Source organism: Rhinolophus sinicus, linkage group LG01, assembly GCF_036562045.2.
Source record: "Rhinolophus sinicus isolate RSC01 linkage group LG01, ASM3656204v1, whole genome shotgun sequence".
In the NCBI taxonomy this organism is placed as follows: domain Eukaryota; kingdom Metazoa; phylum Chordata; class Mammalia; order Chiroptera; family Rhinolophidae; genus Rhinolophus; species Rhinolophus sinicus.
In genome coordinates, this window is record NC_133751.1 from 58,059,447 (window position 1) to 58,086,798 (window position 27,352).

Below are 27,352 nucleotides of genomic sequence, written 5' to 3' on the forward strand. Positions count from 1 at the left end.
CAACAGTTTGGGTCTGTAAGATCAAAACTGTTTTCTTAGTAATAATACTAAGAAGTTATTTGCCTTTTTTACTGTGTTGATATTTGGATTGATGGTTCAAAAGCAATGATAGGTCAAACTATTACATATTAATTGAATTAGGGCAGGGGCACCAAACTGTACTACTATTCATTGAATTCTTTTTATTTTTTCCCCTTCTTCCGCCTCCCACCCCCCGACCCCCCACTCCCCGACCCCCCACTCCGGTTCAAGCAGTTGTTTCTCAGTCTAGTTGTGTAGGACACAGCTCTCTGGCCCATGCTGGTATTATGAGCCTTGCTCTCCCCCCTGGCTGAAGCAGTTGGTCGCTGGTCATGGCAGCTCTCACCGGCTGCCGGCCACTCATGCTGGCCACCAGCCGCTCATGGCAGCACACGGTAGCCCACAGCAGCACCCAGCAGCCCGTAGCAGCCCGTGGCAGCCCACGGCAGCTCACGACGACCTCCTCCGGCTGCTCACGGCAGCCCAGCTCCAGGGAGAGCCGTTGTTCACAGTCTTAGCTGTAGAGGGCGCAGCTCACTGGCCCATGTGGGAATCGAACTGGCGACCTCGGCGTTAGGAGCACGGCGCTCCAACCACCTGAGCCACCGGGCGGGCCCTACTCATTGAATTCTTCACTGCCACACACTCGCAGTTAAAATAAAAAAAAAACACACACAAAACCAATTTTATTTACTAATGTTCTTGATGAAGCAATAAAAATTAATGTAATTAAATCTTAACCCTTCATTACACATTTTAAAGTCTTCTGTTTGATGAAATAGGATGTATGCATAAAGCACTTCTGCATACTGAAGTGTTACGGTTACTTTAACTAAAAGCGCTTGTACACTTGTTTGAATTGCAAGCTGAACTGGCTGCTTGTTTTTCATGGAACATTATTTTTACTTGTAAAAATATTACTGACAAACTATAGTTGTTTAGAGTTAGACGTTTGGCATACATTTTCTTGAATATGAACAAAGCCTGTTACTGCTTTAAGGCAAAGAACTGATATTTGTTGCCAATAATTTTTTTAAAAAAGCTTTCAGGCATAAATTGGAAGTTTAGAAAGTTTATATCTACAATTGTGAGCTTGATTTTTTAAAAAATATTTTATAATGAAATGGTCAATATTTAGAATGTTTGCATAACTCAGTGAATAAAATGTTTTCAAAATACCAAGGCATGATGTTACAAAATTGTGCATAGGTAAAAGATCTATTCAGACTGGAAGATGATACACACACACACACACATATTTGTGTATATATATGTGTATATATACACACATACATATACACACACACATATGGAAAGACAGAGAGATTAGATATCTATTGTTGTGCTCACTTCGGCAGCACATATACTAAAATTGGAAAGATACCTATTGCTGTGTAACAGATTGCTTCAAAATTTAGCTTTCTGAAACAACAAACATGTTACTTCTCAATTTCATTGGGTCAGGATCTAGGTGTGGCTTAGCCAGGTGCCTTTGGTTAGGGTCTTTCACAAGGGTGTAATTAAGGTATCAGCCAGGGCTACAATCATCTCATAGCTTGAACAGAGGAGGATCTGTTTCTGAGTCCGCTCATATGGCTGTTGGTTGGCTGGAAACATCAGGTTCTTACCACAGCAAATGAGAGCCACAGGGCATCCCAAGACAGAAGCCACCATCTTTTAAAATTTAATCTTGTAGGTGACATCCCATCCCATCATCTCTGCCATATTCTATTCGATTTTGCCATACTCAAGATATTCACATTTACGTTATGATTATTGGGAGGTAGGGATAATTGAGAGCCATTTAAGAGACTACGTACCACATAGGCCTATAGATTTGAATGGAGCAGAGTATGAAAAGTTCTTTGATAGAATTGCAGATTCCATGTTGCAACTAACCTGTAAGAAACTATCATTGGTTGAGTTTTGGTGTAGTATAAAGAATATTTACAATTATATTAAAATATTATTAAAATAATCCTTTTTATAACTACATGTGAGGTTGAATTTTAATTTTTTTCATATACTTGAACTAAAGGAATAGCAGTAGATTGAACGCAGAAGTAGATCCAAAACTCCAGGTAGCTTCTCTTAAGTCAGTTATTAACAGATTTGTGAAACAGTGCCACTCTTCTCTAAATTTTTTTATTCACCTGTTCCATTCTCCTGTCCTGACTGATGCCCCTTGAATCTTTTTTAGCTCTTTGTAGCTTAGCCTGTAACCTCAGTGACCAGCACTCATTATGTGGGCATTAGAGCGAGAGTACAGAGGACTGAAGTTTGCTTTATAGCAGATGGGCTGGAAGAATCAGGAAACCACATATTGAAGAGGCAAGCAGGAGTAATAATGGTCCTAGGGCTAGAAGTGTTGTGGCCTGAGGAGAGGTTCTTGGTTAGGCTTTGGATAAATGAGGAACAAACAGATGGGAGCAGGTTATGAGCCCAAGAAATAAAAGGGGTTGGGTAGAAGGCTAGCAATAAGTGGAACTAGTAAGGATCCCCAGGAGGTCAAATGCCTAATAGAGAAGGGTTAAATTGGAGGTAGGTGGGGTGGAGGAGAAAAATAGCGTGGGGGGGAAAATAGGGGAGAATGTGCGAGGTGTGGTAAAAAAATACGGTGAATGTTTAAATTTTAAAAATTTTACAGTAAAAGACACATTGCCATTAATCCCCCTCAAAATACTCCCCCTCACTTCCAACACACTTATCCCCTTATTCTTGCCACTTTCTGAAGCAGTTCTGGGAAGTCCTCTTTTGTGTCTTTAGTTGTGTTGTCTTGGCTGCTTTGATGTCCTGAATCATTTTGACTTGGGAAGAGACAGAGCAGCACGGTGCCTGATCCGATAAATAAGGTAGATGAGGTAATGTTTTTATTTGACAGAAATTGCTGTATACCAGAAGCGATATGTGACACGGAGCCTTTCCATTGTAATAACAAATATGGTGAATGCTGCTGCGGTGTGCCATCCAACAGAAAGGCAGGGATCTCCAATGTGGGAAGTGACGCATTGAACCTTAGTAACAATGTATGACAAGTTTCAACTTGTTTGGTGCAGTCAGTCAGGTGTGCGCTATGGTTGAGAGAAGGTGTGTTTTAAAGTGTGCTGTAAATTGGACTGGCCAGGTGGCTCAAGTGGTTGGAGCTCCGTGCTCCTAACTCCGAAGGCTGCCGGTTCAATTCCCACGTGTGCCAGTGGGCTCTCAACCACAAGGTTGCTGGTTCAACTCCTCGACTCCCTGACTCCTGCAAGGGATGGTGGGTTCCACCCCCCTGCAACTAAGATTGAACATGGCACCTTGAGCTGAGCTGCTGCTGAACTCCCGGATGGCTCAGTTGGTTGGAGTGCCTTAACCACAAAGTTGCCAGTTCAGCTGCCCCAAGGGATGGTGGACTGTGCCCCCTGTAACTAACAATGGCAACTGGACCTGGAGCTGAGCTGCGCCCTCCACAACTAACATTGAAAGGACAACAACTTGACTTGGAAAAGTCCTGGAAGTATACACTGTTCCCCAATAAAGTCCTGTTCCCCTTCCCCAATAAAAAAAAATAAAGTGTGTCGTAAATCATGCTCCATCATGACTATGTTCTCACACATGGCTTCTGGTATACGGCAATTTCTGTCAAATAAAAACGTAACAGAGTGTCCTCATCCACCTTATTCACCCGATCTGGCACCGTGCCACTTCTGGCTCTTCCCCAAAGTCAAAATGACCAGGAAAGGTAAATGTTTTGAATCAGTTCAGGACTTGGAGGCAGCCACGACAGCGCAACTAAAGACACTCATGAAAGAGGACTTGCAGAACTGCTACAGAAAGTGGCAAGAACAATGGGATAAGTGTGCTCGAAGCGAGGGGCAGTATATTGAGGGGGATTAATGGCAATGTGTCTTACTGCAATAATTTTATTTAAGCATTCACCGTGTTGTTTGATCACACCTCGTGTGTGTGTGTGTGTGTGCGTGTGTGTGTGTGTGTGTGTGTGTGTGTAGAATAATGTAGAATATTGACTGGCTTGCCTTCGGCAATTTAAAAGTAGAAGAAAACTACTTTTATGTACTACCTCCCCAATAATAATATGCTTTCTTAGGTAGCTTATATGTCTTATCCTAGGATACTCTTCTCTTACTTTCTTAATTGTTGTGGTTAAAAAGTATCTGGTAACGAGTTTGAAGGAGGCATTATTGAGAGGCTATATTATTCCTGCTAGAAACATACATTGAAATAGGACCTCTTGATCAAAAATAGTTCCAAGATTGAAAAGAATAGCATTCCTCGCTTTGTAAAGGAAAGGAGGGAGAGTGTGAGGGAGGGAAAAATAATGCAATATTGAAATTTTTTTAAATTCAATTTAAATAAAATCAATACAATAAAATTCAATTTGAATTTAAAATTCAGTACCAAGCTGAATCATGGAAGTTTCGTTTTTTAACCAAATCCCATTGCTAGAGAAAATATTATGATTCTTTAATATAAATACTGATATACATATGTGCATAAATGATATACAGACATAGTGCTTTAAACAAAAACAGATTTTTTTTTACACGTGTTTTTACATTTTTTGTTACATTTTTGCTTTTTTTTTAACTCAATAATACTTCGATAGAAAGAATTACCTATATAATGGTAAACATAGGTGTTGGGAAAGATACTTTGGCATGGGGTGGGGGACTTTTTTACTTTCTAATCTTACTACTAATCATTTATTAACATGGAACATTGTTCTGGTTACATGTTGGCCAGGATTACATTAAGCCAACTTAATGACTGTTACCCATATTGAAAGAATCATTAAATGTATTGTAATGTATATAAATGATCTGGCAAATTTTTTTAGGTTTAAGAACACATAGGAAGATAACATTTTGACTATTGCCTTTTAGACTTCATTTGTAAAATACTTCAGGAATGGGCAATGTACACTGGACAGGGGTATCAGAAGACGGTTCTATTCACTTTTCTGTAATGAAACCATTATGTAATTGGAAAAAATTTTCTTCCAAAGCTAAAAATGTTTTTTGGTATATGTAATTCTACATGTATATCCACTCACTAAGAAGTTGACTCAAGCGTTATACCAAAGGATAGATCCCTTAGGTTAAACTGAATTAGATATTTTGTAGATTCATCTACATGGGGAGTGCTCAAAATCTTCTTTCTTCCTGTCTTTTACACAAGTTTAGTCAAGTCTTACGTGAGCCTTAATTTTCTAATTTGTAAAACAAAACGGTTGGGCTGAAGGTGGTTGAGTTCATTATATATAAATGAATTGAAGGTTTTAAAAATATTTATTTTTTGAAGGAGGGCGCCATTATGAATCTATGAGTGTTTCAAAACAGGAAATACTTACAGATAAGGAAATTTTTAGAATTGTTTCAAAATTAACATTTAAATTTTTGTATCAATTCTATTTTTCCCCCCTAAAGCTCCTAAAAGACGACGGCCTGCACGGTCAATATTTGATGGTTTCCGGGATTTTCAAACTGAAACTAGTAGGTATCTGTGGACCAGATTATCTTCTATGTCTGTCTGTCTCTGTCTCTCCCTTCTTCCCTCTTCCCTCCTGTCTTCCTTTCCTTTCCTCTCCCTTCTTTCTCCCACATATAAAAAACCACAAGGTAAAAAAGCACCCACACACTCCCCTATAGGTCAAAATCCTAGTTTTATATACTTTTTTCTTCAAAAGAAGATGAATATTAGGTCTAATTACTTTGAGGAGTCATCTTATTTAAAAAGTGAAATTATGAATTCAGTCTGTAATTGTTATTAATCCCCTCTAGAGCTGAATTGTCCTAAATTCTAACCTACTTGATGATAGAAGAATAATAAGAGAGATGGAGATAATGTAAGAAAATCTGGTAATTTACAACCTTAATCAGCTTTTTTTGGTGGGTGGGGGGGATATTAGGGGACTTCACTATTGTTGGGCAGTGGTGAAAGTCTTGACTTTCCATGAGTCTTCCTCTGATACCCTCCCACTGGAGATGGGGTGGGGACACTTATTGCCAGATGGGGATGAAGTCCAGGCTCCCCACTGGTCTCCTCCCACACTACATTGAGGAAGCCTCGTTATCTTCGGGAGATGAAATTCCTGGCTCTCTATTCAATCTTTTCTGACACGACTTAGGCAGAGAGGTTTGAGTTCCTTGTTAAAGCCTCACAAGGGTGGAAGTCTGGGCTCCCCACTCAGCCTTACTGGCATGGGTGGGAGTGGGGTCACAGGTTTTCTGTAGTGTTTGGTTGAAGTAGAACAGTTATTATTTAAAAGGTTTCTGTCTTGCTAGGCTGCTCCTTTGGCTAGAAAGAGCAAGGTTTTGTTAGGGCTTTTTTGGTCTACACTTAATTGGCATTTCAGGTTGCCAGGTTCTTTAAGCATTATGTCTGGGATATATAAGGCAAAAAAAGAAAACCCAGGGGACTCACACCATATTGTTCCTTGGATTCCGAGGTCAATAGTTGGTCTGCCTTCGCTTCACCTTACAGAGTCTTCCTGTGTTTGTTATTTTTTTAAATTTATTTTTTAATTACCATTGACATACAATATTATATTAGTTTCCAGTGTACAAAACAGCATACTGGTTAGACATTTATGTAGTTTATGAAGTGATTCCCCCCGATAAGTCTAGTACCCATGTGACATTATACATAGTTTTTACAATATTATTCATTAGATTCCGCATACTGTACTGTACATCCCCATGACTATTTTGTAACTACCAATTTGTACTTCTTAATCCCTTCACCTTTCCACTCAGTCCCCCAGCTCCCCTCCCATCTAGTAACCATCAGTTTGTTCTCTGTATCTATGAGTCTGTTTGTTTTATTTTTTTCTTTAGATATAAATATAAGTGAGATCGTAAGATATTTGTCTTTCTCAGTCTGACTTATTTCACTTAGCATATACCCTCTAGGTTCATCCATGTTGTCACAAATGGTAAGATTTCATACTTTTTTATGGCAGAGTAATATTCTGTTATACAGATATATATATATATATTACAATTTCTTTATTCAGTCATGTATTGATGGACATTTTAGTTGCTTCCGTATCTTGGTTGTTGTAAATAGAGCTGCTGTGACAATAGGGATGCATATATCTTTTCAAATTAGTGTTTTGGATTTCTTTGGATAAATACCCAGGAGTGGAACTGCTAGGTCACAAGGTAATTCTATTTTTAATTTTTTGAGGAACCTCCATACTGTTTTCCATAGTGGCTCCACCAGTTTGCAATCCCACCAACAGTGCAAGAGGGTTCCCTTTTCTCCTCATCCTTGTCAACATTTGTTGTTCGTTGATTTATTGATGATAGCCATTCTGACAAGTGTGAGGTGATATCTCATTGTGGTTTTAATTTGCATTTCTCTAATGATTAGTGACATTTAGCATCTTTTCATGTCTGTTGGCCATTTGTGTCCTCTTTGGAGAAATGTCTGTTTAGGTCCTCTGCCTATTTGTAATTGGATTGTTTGTTTTTTTGGTGTTAAGCTGTATGAGTTTTTTATGAATTTTGGATATTAACCCCTTATCAGATAGTTTGATACCAGGTAGCATGATGCCTCCAACTTTGTTCTTCTTTCTCAAGATTGCTGTGGCTATGTGGGGTCTTTCATGGTTCCATATAAACTTTAGGATTATTTGTTCTAGTTCTGTGAAAAATGTCATTGGTATTTTGATAGGCATTGCATTGAATCTATAGATTGCTTTGGGTCGTATAGACTTTTTTGTTTTGTTTTGTTTTCCCCTTTCTCCCGCCTCCTCCTGCCCCCACTCCTGTTCAAGCCGTTGTTTCTCAGTCTAGTTGTTAGGAACACAGTTCCCTGGCCCATGCTGGTATTACGAGCCTTGTGCTCCGGCTAAGGTAGTCAGTTGCCAGTCGTCGGTTGGCCACTCACAGCAGCTCATAGCTCTCACCAGCTGCCGGCCACTCAAGGCAGCACACAGTAGTCCGTGGCAGCTCACGCCAACCTCCGGCTGCTCACAGCAGCCCAGCTCCATGGAGAGCTGTTGTTCACAATCTTAGCTGTAGAGGGTGCAGCTCTCTGGCCCATGTGGGAATCGAACTGGTGATCTCGGCGTTAGAAGCACGGCATGCTCCAACCACCTGAGCCACCGGGCCAGCCTGGACATTTTAATTATATTAATTCTTCCTATCCATGAGCAGGTATATGCTTCCATTTATTTGTATTTTCTTCAGTTTCTCTCTTCAATATCTTATAATTTTTCAAGGAAAGGTCTTTTTTGTCCTTGGTTAAATTTATTCCTAAATATTCTTTTTGATGCAATTGTAAATGAGATGATTTTCTTAAATTTCTTCTTTCTGACAGTTCATTATTGGTGTAGAAAAATGCAACCGATTTCTGAATATTAATTTGGTATCCTGCTACTTTACTGAATTCATTTATCAGTTCTAATAGTTTTTGGTGGACCTTTCATTTTCTGTGTAGTATCATGTCGTCTGCAAATAATGACACTTTTACTTCTTTCTTTCCAATTTGGATGCCTTTTTTTTTTTCTTGTCTGAATGCTGTGACTAGGGTTCTAGTACTATGTTGAATAAAAGTGGTGAAAGTGGACATCCTTATCTTGTTCTTGACCTTAAGGAGAATGCTTAGCTTTTCCCCATCAAGTATGATGTTAGCTGTGGGTTTGTCATATATGGTCTTTGTTATGTTGAGATGTTTCCTCTATTCCCACTTTGCTAAGATTTTTTGTCATAAATGGATGCTGGATATTTTGTCAAATGCTTTTTCTGATCATAGTATTTTTATTTTTTTTTCATTTTGTTTGTATGATATATCATGTTAATTGATCTGTGGATATTGAACAAATACCCACAAATCAATTTATTCTTGGTATGCATATCAAGAATAAATTCCACTTGATCACGGTATATGATCTTTTTAATGTATTGCTGAATTCAGTTTGCTAATATATTTTTTTTAATTGGGTAATATTGGGAACAGTGTGTTTTTCCAGGATGTCAATTCATTGTTTTTCAATTCAATCTAGTTGTGGAGGGTGCAGCTCACTGATCCATGTGGGACTCAAATCGGCAACCTTGGTGTTATGAGCACCTCGCTCTAACCATTGAGCCAACCAGCTGCCCACCGGCGGCTCAGTTCCAAGCTCAAGCCAGTGCTTCTCACTGGTCTATGTGGGAATCAAACCGGTGACCTTGGTGTTATGAACACTGCGTTCTAACCACTGAGTCAACCGGCCGTCCAGAGGCTCAGCTCCAAGCTCAAGCTGTTCTTTCTCACTGTCCCATGTGGGAATCGAACTGGCAACCTTGTTGTTAAGAGCTTGCGCTCTAACCAACTGAGCCATCCAGCCACCCCAGTTTGCTAATATTTTGTTGAGAATTTTTACATCTATGTTCATCAGGGATATCGGCCTGCAGTTTTCGTTTTTTGTAATGTCTTTGTCTGCTTTTGGAATTAAGATAATGGTAGCCTCATAGAATGAGCTTAGGAGCCTTTACTCCTCTTGAATTTTTTGGACTAGTCTGAGAAGAATAGGTGTTAATTCTTCTTAGAATATTTGGTAAAATTCACCTGTGAAGCCATCAGGTCCAGGACTTTTGTTTGTTGGAAGCTGGTTGATTATTGATTCGATTTCATTAGTAGTAATTGGTTGGATCAGATTTTTTGTTTCTTCTTGTTTCAGTCTTGGAAGATTGTATTTCTAGGAATTTATCCATTTCTTCCAGATTGTCCAATTTGTTGGCATATAATCGTTAGTAATATTCTCTTGTAATCCTTCCTATTTCAGTGGTGTCAGTTGTCACTTCTCTTTCGTTTCTGATTTTATTTACTGTGTTTCCCCGAAAATATGACCTACCCCAAAAATAAGCCCCATTTAAGATCGTCAACCAGACAGATGCGTTTAGTACGTTATGACGATGTTCCAGAAGAAGATGACATGACTGTATTTGAAATAAATGTAGATTGTCATACATGAAAAAATAAGACATCCTTTGAAAGACATACTCCCTTATGCGTCTTTTGGAGCAAAAATTAATATAAGACCCGGTCTTATTTTCAGGGAAACACGGTATTTGGGTCCTCTCTCTTTTTCTTGATGAGTCTGGTTATAGGTTTATCAATTTTGTTCCTTTTCAAAGAACCAGCTCTTGGTTTCATTGATCTTTTGTATTTTTTTTAGATTCTATTTTGTTTCTTTCTGCTCTGATCTTTATTATTTTCTTTCTTCTACTCACTATGGGCTTTGTTTGCTGTTCTTTTCCAGTTCCCTTAAGAGTAGTTAGATTGTTTATTTGAAATTTTTCTTGTTTCTTGAAGTAGGCTTGTATTGCTATGAATTTCCCTCTTAGGATTGCTTTTGCTGTGTCCCATAGATTTTTGGATCCTTGTGTTTTCATTTTTGTTTGTCTCAAGGTATCTTTTGCTTTCTTCCTCTTTCTCATTGTTTATTAGCATATTAGTTAGCCTCCATGTGTTTGTGTGTTTTTTAGGGTTTGATTTCTAGTTTTATATCATTATGGTTGGAGATGACGCTCAATACAATTTCAGTCCTCTTGAATTTAGTGGGACTTGTTTTGTAGCCTAACATGTGGTCTGTCTTGGAAAATGTTCCATGTGTACTTGAAAAGAATGTATATTCTGCTCCTTTTGGGTGAAATGCTCTAAAAGTATAATTCTGTCCATCTGGCCTAGTGTGTTATTTAAGGCCACTGTTTTCGTGTTGATTTTCTGTCTGGAAGATCTATCCATTGGTGTCAATAGGGTGTTTAAGTCCGCTACTATGATTGTATTACTATTGATCTCTCCCTTTATGTTGGACAGTATTTGTTTTATGTATTTAGGTGCTCTTGTGTTGGGTGAATAGATATTTATTAGGGCTGTGTCCTCTTGTTGGCTTGATCCCTTTATGATTATGTAATGTCCTTTTTTTGTCTCTTACTATAGTCATTTTAAAGTCTGTTTTGTCTGTTATAAGTATTGCTACCACAGTCTTTTCTGTTTGTTTGTTTCCATTTGCATGAAATATCTTTTTTCATCCCTTTACTTTCAGTCTGTGTGTCTTGATCTGAAGTGAGTCTCTTGTAGACAGCATATGTATGGGTCTTGTTTTCTTGTCCATTCAGCTATCTGTGTCTTTTGATTGGAGCATTTAATCCATTTACATTTAAAGTGATTATTGATAGGCACATAGTTATTGCCATTTTATTCATATTTTTGGTCATCTTTTGTTTGTCTTCCCCTTTCCTCTTCAAGAAGTCCTTTTAACATTTCTAGTAATATTGGCTTGGTAGTAATGAATTACTTTAGCTTTTCTTGTCTGGGAAGCTCTGTATCTCTCTTTCAATTTTAAGTGATAGCCTTGCTAGGTAGAGTTGTCTTGGTTGAAGGCCCTTGCTTTTCATCACTTTAAATATTTCCTGCCACTCCCTTCTGGCCTCTAAAATTTGTGTTGAGACATCAGCTGATAGTCTTATGGGAGCTCCCTTGTAAGTAACTAATTGTCTTTCTCTTGCTGCTTTTGGGATTCTGTCTTTGTCTTTAAACTTTGACATTTCAAAGATGATGTGGCTTGACATGGGCCTCTTTGGGTTCATCTTGTTTGGGACTCTCTGTAGTTCCTAGCCTTGTATGTCTATTTCCTTTGCCAGGTTGGGGAAGTTTTCAGTTGTTGTTTCTTCAAATAGGTTCTCGATCCCTTGCTCTTTCTTTTCTCCTTTTGGTACTCCTATGATGCAAATGTTGTTACACTTGACGTTGTCCCAGAGTTCCCTTAAACTACTTTTTAAAAATTCTTTTTGTTGTTCGAATTGGGTGTTTTCTGCTATTTTATGTTCTAAATCACTGATTCAATCCTCTGCTTCATCTAATCTGTTGTTGATTCCTTCTAGTGTATTCTTCATTCAGTTATTGTATTCTTTATTATGATTTCTATGTCCTTCTTTATGGTTACCATCTCTTTGTTGAAGTCTCACTAAGTTCCTTAATATTTTTATAGCCAGTGTTTTGACTTTATCTCTGGTAGGTTGGTTGCCTCCACTTCATTTAGTTCTTTTTCTGGAGTTTTCTCCTGTTTTTTTTATTTGTGACATGTTTCTTCCCTTATTATAGCTGTCTTTCTGTGTTTGTTTCTGTGTATTAGGTAGATCTTCTATGTCTCTCATCTTTGCTAGGTGGCCTTATGTAGTAGGTGTCCTGTATGGTCCAGTGGTGCAGTCTCCCTGATCACCTGTGCTGTGTGTTCCAGGAGTGTCCTGTGTGTGTTGTGTGTATTCTCCTGTTGTAGTTGAGCCTTGATTACTTTTGGCACATCAGTGGGTGGGATTAACTCTCAGACTGATTGGCTGTGAGGACTGGCTATACCCACAGAGTATGAGCTGCTGTGTAGGGGCTGACCCCTCAGAGGGGGGATTTGCCTGAGTGGGCTCTTATGCCTGTTGAGACCACTCTTTGGGTGTGCTGCTTGTGGGGCGAATGGGATAGTGCTCAGGTGTGGTCTAAAGCAGGCCTCTCGGTGTGTAGCTTCTGATGCCTCTTGGGAGGGGCTCCTGTGCAGGCCAATTTTCAGCCTTGCTTGTGTCTGCCCTGGGCTACCCCATAGAAGCTGCAAAGCTATATGTACTTGGTTGCTGCCTGTGTTGGAGCTAGAGGCGTGTGGGGTGGCCTCACTGTGATCCCAAGCTGGCTGCCACCTGTATTGGTTCTCGGGCAGCTTAGCAAAAGGCCCAGGGCACCCCTAGGCCTGTTGCTACCTGCTGGCTGCACATAAAGCTCAGCTGCTGAAAGAGCCCTTAGGTGTGTGGCCCTGGTTGGTTGACCTGGTGCTGACAGTGCTCCCAGTAGTGCCACCCGAGTTGGGTGGGGTGGGATCCCAGTGAGTCTCTTTGGTGGGCCCAGTGGTTTTCACAAAGTTAATGCAGATCAGTTCTTGCGCCAGTGCTGAGCCTGTGGCCACTCTGCAAAATGCCCAGAGAACACCGTAGCCAGTCACTGCTCACCTCAGACCCACCGATCCTTGAGAGCCGCCCAAAAGAGGCTACAGCACAAGCTGGGGCTGACCACCTGCCACCAAAAGTCTCCCAGGTCGCCACAGGGTGATTGCTGTTGTAAAAGCCTCCTGCAATTTGCAGGGCAGGGCTGGCTTTGGAGTTGCTGAGGTTGCCCCCGGTGATGCTGCACTAGCTGGGTGTGGTGAGGTGCCAGGAGTCACTAATGGGGGCATGTGCAGATTTCACCAGACCAATGCCGTCTGAGATTTGGCCCTGTGGAGGAGGGCTTACCACTGGAAAGATGGCGCCTGCCTGTAGACTACACATGAGGCAAGCTCTATACAGGGATAATAGCGGCTGGCCCTTTGCCCTGAAGGGTTTTCCTTGTATGACTCAAGTTGCGCCAGAGCCCAGGGTGAGTGCTTGCAAGCAAGTAAGTCTGTGTGTAGGCTCTTTAAGAGGACGTCTGGGTTTCCAGCCACCTTCTGTCTCACTGGGATGAATAGAGTCCTTGCTAATTTTTCACTGCCAGATGTTGTGGGAACTCTTCTTCCTGGCACAGGACCCCTGGGCTGGGGAGCTCGGTGTGGGGATGGGACCCCCCCTCTTCTCTGGGGACTGCCACCACCAAGGTGTCCCTCCCAGTGTTCAACCACTGTGGGTTTGGGGTCAGCCTGTTTCGCGTCTCCGCTCCTTCTGCCAGTCTTGATGTGATCTCTTCTTTATATCCTTAGTTATAGAGGTTCTGTTCAGCTAGTCTTCAGATGATTGTTGATGTTGATTGTTCTATAATTTAGTTGTAATTTTGGTGTGGTCATTGGAGGCAGTAGGCACAGTGTTTACCTATTTGCCACCTTGGACCTTCTCCTCAATCAACTTTTGAATGAGCACTTAAATGCTGACTATAATAAAATAAAAAACTGATTTTGCTCAAGGTCCTGATATCTGTCAAAGTAATGACTACAATAAAAATGGTTATTGTAGGGGATTTAAAAATAGAAGAAGAAAAAGCCACACCACCCAAAGCAGCCAGTACCATGTTTCTCCAAAAATAAGAACCAGGTCTTATATTAATGTTTTCTCCAAAAGACGCATTAGGGCTTATGTTCAGGGCATGTCATCCTGAAAAATCATGCTAGGGCCTATTTTCTGGTTAGGTCTTATTTTCGGGAAAACACTATTAACATTTTGGGTACAGTTATTTAGGATAGGTTTATATCTTTCTGTGGAATAAATTAGAATGGGAATCTTGGATTTATACTTTCAAAGGATTTAGTACTGATTTAATAATGGAATTCTAAAGAAAAAGACAGTTATGTTTAGAAAATAGATAAGAAACTCTTGGACCATGTTTGATTTTGTAGTTGATTTATCATGAGCTTATTGAAGCACAGATAGGTGTTATAATTTGGAGAGAGTTGAAGGGGAACCCAAATTGACTCAGGTCATTCAAGGAATCCTGTGCCCTTCTGGGAAAAGGTAACAGCAGTGGTTATTCTCTCACTTCCAGAAAGAATTTTTAAAGATTGGGTATGTGGCTAGAAACGACATAAATTAGGATCACTTTTAGAACTAGATAAATGGAGATGAAAGTTTTCTTCTGTGCTAAAGTTTTGAATATGTGAAGGAAATATTTTGATTGGGTGACTCAAAATTTCTGCGTTTGTCCTTACCTTTGGGTAGAGAGCTACCACCAAGTCTGAAGATTCCCTCCTCACCCTGCTTTGTATTTTTTTTCAGTCAGCATTTAATGTCTGCATTTGAGGTCAAGCACATTGTTCAGTAGTTCTTGCAATTGATGCACATGTTTTTTTATGTTGTGAGATTTATGCCTTTTATTTTATGGCTATTTAAAACTTTCTCACCTTCCTGTGTTGCAGTTCGGCAAGAACAGGAATTAAGAAATGGAGGCGCAATAGATAAGAAACTAACTACCCTTGCAGATCTCTTCCGGCCACCCATTGATTTGATGCATAAAGGCAGCTTTGAAACAGTAAGTTGTTAAAAATTCTAAGCCTTAGCTATGAATCCTTTTGCATTTTCAATGCCATTTATTTTTCTAAGAGCAAAAAATGTGTTTAGGGTATTGTATAGAGAATTGGCATCTTAATAAGTATAATGTAAGTATGACTATACCTAAAAGGTAACATTGAAATATATTTCTAGCAGCAGCATATGACATTGCTTGATAAATGATTAGCCTTATGTGGTACAGTTTTAGAGTCTTTGCCATTTTGATACTCGTAGTTCTTCCCTTTAGTTTTACTTTTTTTAGTTTATATATTTGATTACTACTGAGAAAAGCGTATGTGTGTTAGCCATTTATGAATTGTTTGTAGATATCTTTTGCCCACATTTTTATGGGGATTCTACTATATTTTAAAAGAATATCTGTAGTTGCAGAATACATTCTCCCTCAATTCTTGGCTTTAGCTTGGCTAACACCAAAAAAAAACAAAAAGAAAACACAACCTTTCAAGAATAGGTTTATTTGATTGTCTACTAAATTACAAGCTTGTTGAGGGGGAGGGGGGACATGCTTCTTTTTATTTTGGTACTCCTTGGGACCCAGTCTCTCACATTTCATAGGAACATAGTATTGGTTATTAAACAAATGAGTTTAGTTAGGATTTTAAATATTTTTGTTTTGAGGTGTTTAATCAGCTTGCTTTTGTGTGTTGACTAGCATGTCAGTATTCTTTTGAATCAGAATGGCATTTCCATAGATGTAGATTACTTAACACGTTGCGTATGGATCATGAGAATCTTCGTTTTTTTTCTGAGCCATGCGTTAAGGACGGATAACGAGAATTCTCGTTTTTACTGTTGACTCTTTTTACTTTGCTTATTTTATTGAATTATTTGTGGAATAATTATTTATAGAATAATTTATAGAATAATTTATTTGTAGAATCTATTATTTATAGAAAAATAATAAATGACATAGAAGCATTTACGCTTTAAAGAGAAGAGTGCATTTTAAAGTAGTTTCTTTTAAAAACCTGCCAGAACATAGGGGTATGAGGGATTTAAACCCCGCCATACGCAACGTGTTAAATTTCAGGTAAGTTTTATCTGTTAGGATAAAGTGGGTCAAACAATAACCATAAAAGTGATGTTAGTAGCTACATATTTGAAAGTGAATTATGATTATTGTTTTTAAATTTTGTCCCTTGACATATTCTTATACTAAGCTAAATGAAGTATTTAATTTAGGATAAGAAATTTAACCATAAGCATATTCTTTAGTTTTAATTTTCTGAATTGTAAAACCTGAAAGTGTTTGGCTGCATGTAACAGAAAATCCAAATGATTTGGCCAAAGAAGAGGGTTTTTTTGTCATGTGAATAAGTCTAGAGTTGAGGGAGTCTTTGCCATTCATTCATCAGCTCAAAGATGTCAGATTAGATGTCTCCTCAGTTTTCTTTATCTTTCCCTCATGATCTTAACATGGCTGCTGCCTATCCTTTTTAGTGTTCCAGGCCGGCAGCTTGTCTGCCTATCCTTTCTAGTGTTCTGGTAATAATACAGCTACTGAAAGAATAAATATGAAAGACAAAAATGATCTGAGTTTGTTTTGACGTGTTTTCCATTTTCATTACCTTTTGAGTTGCTCTAGGGTTTGAAGAAATAATGCTGAGCTTAATTTAATGTGGTCATTTTGGGCTTATAAAAAGCAGTTACTCTGCTGCTTGTTCATAGAGGGGAAAAAGTGAATCTTTTGATGTTGTCACCTGCAGTTTGATTCATTTTATTAAGTTATATCACCTTTTTCTTTGTATTTCATGACCTATGTTGTTTGCAACAATCTATTCATGTTTTCAATGGTCATACTAAACTTTATCATTTACGACTCTTTAAATGACACGAACACTCCCAGAAAAAGTAGGCGTTCCATTATAACTAACGATGTGTCCATTAGTTTTATAATATATAAATTAGGGATGTAATATGCAAAATTAAGTCATAGAACCTTAAGAGGTGAATGTTAAAAATTATAGGAACACTCTGATTGCTCAGGCAGTGCCCATAGGTTAGGGCACAATACTACATGTAGATCTGACACATAGTTTTACAGGTTTCGAAACTAGACGTTCTTAGTGTAACTAGAGGTAGACTGTATTCAAGGATTCTGGCTCATGCTAAACAGATGAAACACTGATTAATTTACTTATTAAGTCAATAAATATTTATTGAGGACTCCTATTGCAAGGCCTTGTTCTAAGTCCTAGGGATTATATTTCTTGGGATAAAGATTTGACTGCGTGTGAGAGGGACCAGAAGGAAAACCACCAGTAGCTTAAGCAAGATAGAAGTCCAGGCTTTTAGGATGGTTCTGCTATATGAATGTACTAGGAGTGCAGTTTTTCCTGTTTTCTTCTTCTGTCTCCTAGGTCTTGCTTGCTTTGTCTACATGAGTCAAGGTGGCTTACCACCATGTTTGCTTTTTTCCAGCCAGCGTGAAGGAGGGAGGGGGCTGAGAAGGGTACACCTTTTCCCTTTAAAGGCACAGCTTAGAAGTTGAACACATCACTTATGCCCATATCCCACTGACCAGAACTTGGCAATATGGTCACACCTAGCTGCAGGGGACACTAGGAGATCCTGGTGCTTAGCTAAAATTGGAGGTTACGTTACTAAGAGGGAGAAGGGAAAAATGGATATTTGGTACCTATAAGCAGTTTCCGCCACAGAGAGATAGTGGTAAACAAATTATACAACATCCTTGCCATCAAAGAATTTATAATCAAGAGGGAGAAACAGATTATAAACAAACAAAAAATTATATATATAACATACTGTGTGTATATTTTATATATGTTTCACGTGTATGTGTGTGTATATATGTGTGTGTGTGTGTGTGTGTATATATATATATATATAGAGAGAGAGAGAGAGAGAGAGAGAGAAATTGCAGGTTACAGTAGGTGCTAGGAGAAAGAATAAAATAGAATAAGGGAAGGAGAGAGGGGGCAATTTTTTGTTTGTTTGGGGCCATTAAGGTGCGTGTGTTCTTACAGGTAAATTGAAAGCAAGGTTAATTTCATAGGTTTCACATGTGTTTGTAATTGTGAGGAGAGAGGACGATTTTAGATGGGAAGATCAGGGAAGATTCTGAAAGGATGAGATTTGAGTAGAAACCTGAATGAAGTGAGGGAATGTGACCCATAGGAATGTCCAGAGGAAGGGCAGATTGTAAGTGTAAAGGTACTGATGTTGGAAGGAGCTAGGCATGTTTCTGGTATAGCCAAGAAAACCAGTATGGCTGGAGCTGAGTGAGCAAGGCACTTCCATGCTGAATGTTTCCTTGCCCAGGTGAATGATCTCACCTGGGCAAGGGAATGGTTAGCCTATAAGTTCTTGTTCTATTTATTGTGTATTCAATGCCTTAGAAGAGTTTCTGGCACATAATTCTCCATCATTAAATCTTTGTTAAATGATTGAATGGCATAATCTGGAGTATATTGTACAGAAAGAATCAAAACAATTTTCATAAAGTTTTTCTAAACAAACTATAGCTTATATTTAGTTTTATTCATATTTGGCAAATATGGAAAAATTAGAAAGCTAGTAAGGAAAAATAAAATTATAGTTTTCATAAAAAGTACTGTGCGTATTTTAATATATTTTCCTTCTTGACTTTATGTATACGTATTATTAAAACTTTTTTTCCTTTGTATCATTTTTTTTTCATACTTTACTGATCTGTCTTAGACTAGGAGAGCTGGTAATTTCCCACTGTTTCCCCCTTGTCACGGGGGAAAGCCGTATCACATACCTCTCTATTTGGTATAATCACACTTACCCTTGGGTCTCCCTATGATGGCTTTTGAATGTTAATTCAGGACAACCTAATGATTCCAAGAGGGAAGATTCATCATTTATCCCATGGCCCACTCTCATCTCTGGTCCTTTACTCATAATTTGTTTACTTTGTGAGATTGTGTAAGACTCTCATATTCCCTCTAAACATTGTTGCTTTGTATGAAATTCATGTCTTGTTTGGGCCCTTCTAGCAGTAGTTTCTTAATAGCATCTTCAGTTTTTCTTGCTGGTATAAGATTTCTCCCTAATGTGTGCTTCATGAAGGCAGGGATTTTTGTGTTTTGATAATTGCTATAACTCCAGCATTTATATTAATAACTGTACCTGAAACGTGGTAGGTAGTAGTATTTGTTGAATGAATAAATCTGAATTAATGAAAGCATGAATGTGAATGAATGAATTTTTAAAAACAAAAGCAAACGTCTCTCCATCATTTTTAAACTCTGGACTTTTGTTATTTTCAGTGTTGAACATTTTTTTCTTGTCAGTGTTGTAGTTTAGGCAGACTTATGTAAATTCACCTTGTTATATGGATAAGTATTCTCCAATCTGTCTTTCTAGAATGTGTTAATTTTTTTCTTTATTCTCAAATATTTTTTCTTCAGTTAAGGCAATGTAATTACTCATTTATCACTCATTTATTATTTTGTGTGCCTGCTATAGGTAGGAAGTAAGTGGAACACTATTACTTCCTGGAAGCAAGGAGTAATATTATTGTATTTGTATATTTTAAAATAAGCCTTTGACCAGTTTCGTACAGCTTTTTGGCTCAATACGGGAATACTTCCTTTTAGAACATGGGTCTTCACCTGCAGAATCAATAGTGAATATTAGAAAATGATTTTCTCTGGGGATTCACACCAAAAAATAGGATTACAGTATGTAAACCTTCTTAAAACAGAAGATAGTCTTACATTTTCCAATACCTCAAAAATGATTTACATTTTTCAATTGTTATTAATCTAAGTTAATTGATTCTTAAGATTTTCCTGTGTCAAACTGATTTGGAAAAGAATATTGTTTTAAGAAAATTATTCAAAACTATGGCTTTCATTTCATTGTTTCTATACACAGGTTTAAGGCAGCATTTGCTCCTTTGTTTTTCTGCCATTCTCTTTGTATTCAGCAACATTTTAAGGTTTTTATGATGACAAGGAACTCTTGAGCAGAAAATACACAGTCACGATTGATATTAATCTTTATAAACTGAGGAGTCTTTCAAAGATTATTCTGAAACATTCTTTGATCCTGCAATCTCATTTTTTGAAATCCAGTCCTAGGGAAACAACCCTAAGAGAAAAAACCTTAGCAGCTTTTACAGAAATGTTAGTGATTTTATAAAATAATGCATGCTTAGTAATTGAGATGAGTATGATATTTGTAAATGTGTATAGAAAATGATGTTGAAGAAAATAAAACATGAAGTCATATACACACACTGGTTATATCTGTTAAAAAGGAGATTGTATATTTGTGGATAGGAATTGGAAGAGACAATACAATGGAATTATGTGACTTGTTGACCTTAAGTTTGGAATCTTTTTCAGGTAAAGATGTTTAAATGTACAATAAAAAAATCCAGCCATCAGAACAATAATAGTTCATTTAAATTTGAAAAATGCTTGAAAATGGACAGTATAATTATATGCACATAGGCAAATTAATGTAAATAGTGTATAGATACCAAAAACTCTAGATGTCATACTTGAGAAAAGAATTTAGTAGGTTAAATAAATGAAAAGTTGACAGCTTCTGAACTCTGAAACATATCAGTTACAAAGTAGAAATTATTTCTGACAAATGTGTAACTTTACCCTTACAGGCCAAAGAGTGTGGCCAGATGCAGAATAAGTGGCTAATGATAAACATTCAAAATGTACAAGATTTTGCATGCCAGTGCCTCAACCGTGATGTATGGAGCAATGAAGCTGTGAAGAATATTATTCGGGAACATTTCATTTTCTGGCAGGTGAGGAGTTTATCAAAATTTTAGTAGTAGTTTATTTTTGTAGTATGGGATGTTGAGAAGGAAGAATTCAGTTGTAAACTGGAAAAAAATGAATAACTGAGTTAAATTATGATATATGAAAATGTAAAACCAACCATAATGGCTGAAATAGTAAAGGTAAATGAAAATTAGGGCAGCAATGAAGAAATCCCAAAGGAAGGAGGAAAAAAAGAACCAAACTATGTAACCATATAATACTTGTATCTTGGAAGAGCTTGAATATCTTGATGGAGTATACAACTGTACTGTTCAATAGGAATATAATGGGAGTCACATATGTAATTAAAAATTTTCTAGTAGCTGCATTTAAAAAGGATAAAAGAAACAGGTGAAATTAATTTTAATGTATTTTAAAATCAATATATCTAATATAAAACTAATATTAAAATATTAATGAGATGTTTTGATTTTGTGTGTATGTGTGTGTGTTAAGTTTGCGAGGTCTGGCGTGTATATTTCACACATACAGTTCAGCTCAGTTCCGACTGGCTACATTTCAGCACATGTTGTAGTGGCTGCTATAATTGACAGTTTGGATGTAGGAGATCTTGGAGTAATGGAACAACATATAACTAAGACTTGGATTTTAGTTTGAATTTGATACTCTTTAACTCTGTGTCCTTAGGCTTGTCACTTAGTCTTGCTGGCTGTAGTTTCTTTTGATATAAATTACTAAGCTAAGGTTAGATGATCTTACTCCAATTTTTTTATTTTACGAAAAATTTTAGAAAATAAAATCTGAATGAACTTAATTTCCACCCCACTATATGTATTATTGTCATTAATTTGTTTTTTTACAGGCCCCTAAATTCAATATTATTTTTTCTGAATGGTAACGTTTTATTCAGTGACTGTTGATTGTGCATCCTTTGCCTAGCGCTGTACGAGGCAAGAGCCTATCTTAATATATTATGACTTACTAAGATGTTATGATTGAAAAAAAATGTATATGATTAAGAGTCAGGAATGGCATAGGTAGACAGATGCTTTGAACAGGAAGAGCAGTAACTCGAACAGGAAGAGCAATACCTCTTCTGAACTGGAAAGGGAGGAAAAATGGACTGATATATAAATTTCCAAAGGAACTGAGGACAGGAAGTTGAGGGAGTTTACACCAGATGACTTTCATTTTCTGTTTCTGAGTAAGAGCCTAACATATACAAAAGGTATATTTGGAGAATTAATTACTGTTGGTATAAAACAAGAATATACTTGGTACTTTTTTTAGAGGCTGACTTTTTTTTAAAATCAATGACTTAACAGGTTTATCATGATAGTGAAGAAGGTCAGAGATACATACAGTTTTATAAGCTAGGGGATTTCCCCTATGTTTCCATCTTGGATCCACGGACAGGTAAGATTTATATCAGCTTACATCCTTTGACCTATGACTTATCTTTCAATTACCTAAATAATTAATCTTTCGTATATAACTGGATCCAGTTTCAGAATTGTTTGTAATAATTTAGGTGTTCATTCCCGTTAGAATTATTTAAACATCTGTTGAAATGTATATATACGGAGTCTGTTAGTGCCAATTTTGGGAGATGGTAGCATTTTATATTTGTGCAATTCTTACAAAAAATAACTTTTATCTTTCTTGTGATATTTAAAGGCTCTCCTTAGATTTTCTATTAAAATACTAAGATCATTCAGGTACTGGTTGTAATCCCACCAGAGAAGCAAAGAGTAGAGATGAGCATATTATTAATGGATTGAGTTCTATATAGATACTGCTTTGGGTAAATCTCTTCTTAAATGGGAATAAGTGATATCAGCAGATAAAGTTGTTGCCCTGTTTTGATGGGTGGGAATCTCTTAGGTTGATTGTAATTAGTGGATCCTCTAGGTTATGAAAACACTATGCATCTTAAGCTGGTGAAGGGTATTCCCAATAAATTTTAATTATGCATATGCCAAAATAAGTAATGAGAATGTTCAGAAGGCATGTTGATTTCATTATATATCCTGGTTTTTAATTTTCAGGTCAGAAGCTAGTAGAGTGGCACCAGTTAGATGTATCTTCTTTTTTGGACCAAGTGACAGGATTTCTTGGTGAACATGGGCAACTGGATGGACTCTCTAGTAGTCCCCCCAAAAAATGTGCCCGCTCAGTAAGTATGACTAAGAAGTGGTGATGGGTGATTAAGTTTAATTGTATATAATGAGGTCGAGATGGTAAAGACCCATGTTTTTTATAGTTTTAGCTCTTAAATCAGTGATCCACTTTGAATTATTTCTTGTATACGGTGTTTAGGGTAGGGTCGAGTTGCAGTTTCTTGTTTGTTTGCATATGGCTGTATACTTGTTTCAGCACCATTTGTTGAAAAGATTCTCCTTTTTCCATTGAATTGCCTTTGTACCTTTGTCAAAAATTGATCATATATATGTGGGTTTATAGACTAGTCTTTTCAGTGATTGATATATCTTTCTTTATACCAATATTTCACTATCTTAATGATAACTGTAGCTTTATGATAAGTCTTGAAATCTCATGGTTAAGTCCTTCAACTTTGTAGTTTTGGTTATTTCAGGTCCTTTGCATTTCCATATAAGTTTTTACAATCAGCTTGTCACTTTCTACAAAGAGCTACTAGGACTTTGATTGGAATTGCATTGACTATGTATCGTTTTGGAGAGATTTGACATCCTAAAAAATATTGAGTCTGCAGATTTATGAGCATGGTACATATATCTCCGTTTATTTAAAGTCTTGAATTTCTCTCAGCAATGTTAGTTTTTGTATGTTGACCTTGTAGCCTACAACCTTGCTAAATTAACTTATAGTTCTAGTTACTTTTTTGTAGATACCTTTGAATTTTCTAGATAGATGGTCATGTTGTCAGCAAGTACACTTATTTTACTTCTTCCTTTACAATCTCTATGCCTTTTATTTTTCTTTCTTAGCTAGGACCTCCAGTACTAAGTTAAACAGAAGTAGTGAGACATTAGACATCCTTGTTTCTGGTGTTCTGGTGAAAGTATCTTTCACCATTAAATTTGAGGCTAACTATATGTTGTGTACAGATACGCTTAATCAGGTTAAGGAAGTTACCTTCTATTCCAAGTTTACTGAGTTTTTATCATGAGGGGATTTTGTCATGATTTTTCACATCTGTTGGGATGATCATATGGTTATAATTTTTAGTGAATTACGTTGGTTGATTTTTTAATAATGTTAAACCAACCTTTTATTTTTGGGCTAAAACCCAGTTGATTATGATACATTACTTTTAAATATATTTTTAGGTTTGATTTTCTAAAATTTTGTCAAGAATCTTTGTATCATTATTCATGAGAAATATTATTTGTAGTTTTTAAGTGTTTTGTTTTCCTTATAATATTTTTTAATATCTTTGTTTTGTTTTGGTATCAGGTTAATGCTGGCCTCACAGTGAATTGGGAAGTGTTTCTTCCTTTTCTGTTTTCTGGAAGAGTTTGTTTAGAATTGCTATTATTTCTTTAATATTTGTTGACATTCACCAGTGAAGCCACCTGGGCCTAAGAGTTTTCTTTGTGGGAAATTTTAAACTACTAATTCAATTTCAATTATAGATACAGACTACTCGGGGATCTATTTCTTCTGCAATGAGCTTTAGTAGATTGTGTCCTAGAGATTTGTCCATTTTATCTAAGAGGTTGAATATATTGACATAAATTTGTTCATTTTAATTCCTTGTTATTCCTTTAATGACTGTAGTATCTGTAGTGATGTCCCCTCTCACAGTCCTGTTATTGGTAATTTGTGGCTTCATTTTTCCTGACAGTCTGGGTAGTGGCTTATCAATTTTATTTATTTAAAAGAACCAGCTTTTGGTTTCTTTGGTTTTTCTTCTGTTTTGTAGGTCATTGATTGATTTCTGTCCTTTCTTTTTTCCTTCTGTGTAGTTGGATTTAATTTTCTTTTCTTTTTCTATGTGGGTACTTACTTAATTTAAGATGGAAACTTAATGATTAATTTGAGACCTTTTTTTCCTAATATAGCCATTTAGTTCTGTAATTTCTCTGTAAGTGCTGCTTTAGCTCCAACCACAGTTTCTTCCAGCTTGATATGTTTTCTTTTATAGACATGATTAGGATTCTATAAGTAAGGAATTAAAGGAAAATGGATATGAACTAGGAAGCCAGCGGTGTCTGCCATGGTGACAGTCTTTAAAATCAAGCTATGTGCTGTGCAATGTCACTGTTATAAACTTATAGTCCATCTAAGCAATTGCAAGTCATATAGGCACATCTACTTGCTTTTTTGTGTGTGTGATAAATTAGCCTTAACTTTATTTGAAATGTTTTATTTTTTGCTATATAATTTGGCAGATAGTGAAATTCAAAATGAGATTCCTTTAGTTTCTTGTGTGTTAGCAACCCATACTTATAAATCTTTTTTTTATTGTGGAAATGTTTAAGGATATTCAAAAGTAGAAGGAATTTATTGAACCTCTATATATCCATTAGCTAATTCAATAATTATCAACAAGTGGCCAGTCTTGTTTTATCTATGCTGCATTCTATTCACATTATTTTAAGGCAAGTCTCATAATTTGTTGTTTCATTCATTATACTTTGGTATGTATCTTTAAAGCACAAAGGTTCTTTTTCATTTTTAAAACACAATCCTTAAAAAATTAACTTACCTTAAAAAATTAACAGTGTAATGTCATGAGACATCCAGTGTTCAACTTGCAAATTTTTTTGTATCATTTGCTTGAGTTAGGATCTAAATAAGTTCCATTTAAACAACCCTTTTTTTAAGTTTAATTTTTATTTTATTACTATTTTTAAATTTTTAAATTATAGTTGACATACATATACATGTATGACATACATATATATAGCTGACATACATATATTAATACATATATATAGCTGACGTACATATGTTAATTTCAGATGTACAACACAGTGATTCAACATTTATATACCTTACAAAGTGATCACCACAATAAGTCTAACCATCTGTCACCATACATAGTTATTATGATATTAACTCTATTTCCTATGCTGTACATTACATACCTGTGACTTATTTTATAACTGGAAGTTTGTACTTAATCTTTCCCATTTCTACCCATCCCTCCTACCCCACTCCTCTCCACAACTGTCAGTTTTTTCTCTGTATCTATGTATTTTTTTGTTTGTTTTATTTAGATTCCACATATAAGTGAAATCAGACAATATTTGTTTTTTTGACTTATTTTACTTAGCGTAATACCCTCTAGGTCCATAGATGTTGTCTCAAATGGCAAGACTTTATTCTTTTTTATGACTGAGTAATATTCCATTGTGTATATATACCACGTCTTCTTTATCCATTTACCTGTCAGTGGACACCTAGGTTGCTTCCATATCTTGGCTATTAGTAGCAGTGGTGCAGTGAACATAGGAACATAACTCTTTTTGAATTATTGTTTTCATTTTCTTCAGATAAACACCCAGAAGTGGAATTGCTGGATCATATGGCAGCTCTATTTTTAATTTTTTGTGGAATCTCCATACTGTTTTACATAGTGGCTGCACTAATTTACAATTCCACCAACAGTGTACAAGGGTTCTCTTTTCTCCACATCTTAACCAGCACATATTATATGTTGATATATTAATGATAGCCATTCTGATAGGTGTGAGGTGATATCTCATTGTGGTTTTAATTTGCTGTTCCCTGATGGTTAGTGATGTTGAGCATCTTTTCATATCTCTGTTGTCCATCTATATGTCCTCTTGAGAGAAACATCTGTTTAGGTCCTCTGCCCATTTTTTAATTGGATTGTTTGTTATTTTGGTGTTAAGTTATAAGAGTTCTTTACATTTTTTGGATATTAACCCTTTATCAGATGTATCAGGACTTACATTTAAGTACTTAATCCATGTTGAGTTTATTTTTGTATATGGTGTAAGAAAGTAGTCTGGTTTCATTTTCTTGCATGTATCTGTCGAGTTTTCCCAGCACTATTTATTGAAGAGACTGTCTTTTCTCCATTGTATATTCTTGCCTCCTTTGTCATAGATTAATTGACCATATAAGCATGGGTTTGTTTTCTGGGCTTTCTGTTGATCTGTGTGTCTGTTTTTGTGCTTGTACCATACTCTTTTAATTACTATAGCTTTGTAATATAGTTTGAGATCAGGGAGCTTGACACCTTCAACTTTGTTTTTCTTTCTCAAGTTGCTTTGGCAAACAACCCATATTTTGTGACTGAATAAGTTTAGTGATATTCGTGACATTAGAACTTTACCAAGAGGAAAACTATTAAAATTTGCATTTCTCATGACCACAATGAAAAGGTTATTGCAATTAAGCTTGGGAAAATATAGTTGGTGTTTGAAAAAACAACCTATTTATTATACGGTGTTTTGTTTTGTTTTGAATGTTAGAGATCTGTTAGATTTTTTAGAAAATGATAATTACTGAGTTATTTATTGATAACCTTCTATCCAACAATGTTAGTTGAATACAATGGTGACATGCTTTGCTGTGTGTAGTCATTTTAAAGACTTAATGTTTTGGTTTTATACTTAAAACCTTAATTCT

At 36.6% G+C, this 27,352-nt stretch overlaps 1 protein-coding gene across 2 annotated transcripts in view; it reads left to right on the plus strand.

The window, feature by feature from the left end:
- Positions 1-27,352, plus strand: part of UBXN7 (UBX domain protein 7) — a 57,176-nt gene that overhangs the window by 20,069 nt on the left and 9,755 nt on the right. The window contains exons 4-8 of one of the 2 annotated variants that reach the window (XM_019723668.2): positions 5,448-5,513; positions 14,873-14,985; positions 20,641-20,787; positions 22,090-22,180; positions 22,813-22,940. In XM_019723668.2, the coding sequence (XP_019579227.1) occupies positions 5,448-5,513; positions 14,873-14,985; positions 20,641-20,787; positions 22,090-22,180; positions 22,813-22,940 (545 nt within the window). The remainder of the gene's footprint in view (positions 1-5,447; positions 5,514-14,872; positions 14,986-20,640; positions 20,788-22,089; positions 22,181-22,812; positions 22,941-27,352) is intronic. The other variant, XM_074330086.1, reaches the window with a different exon arrangement.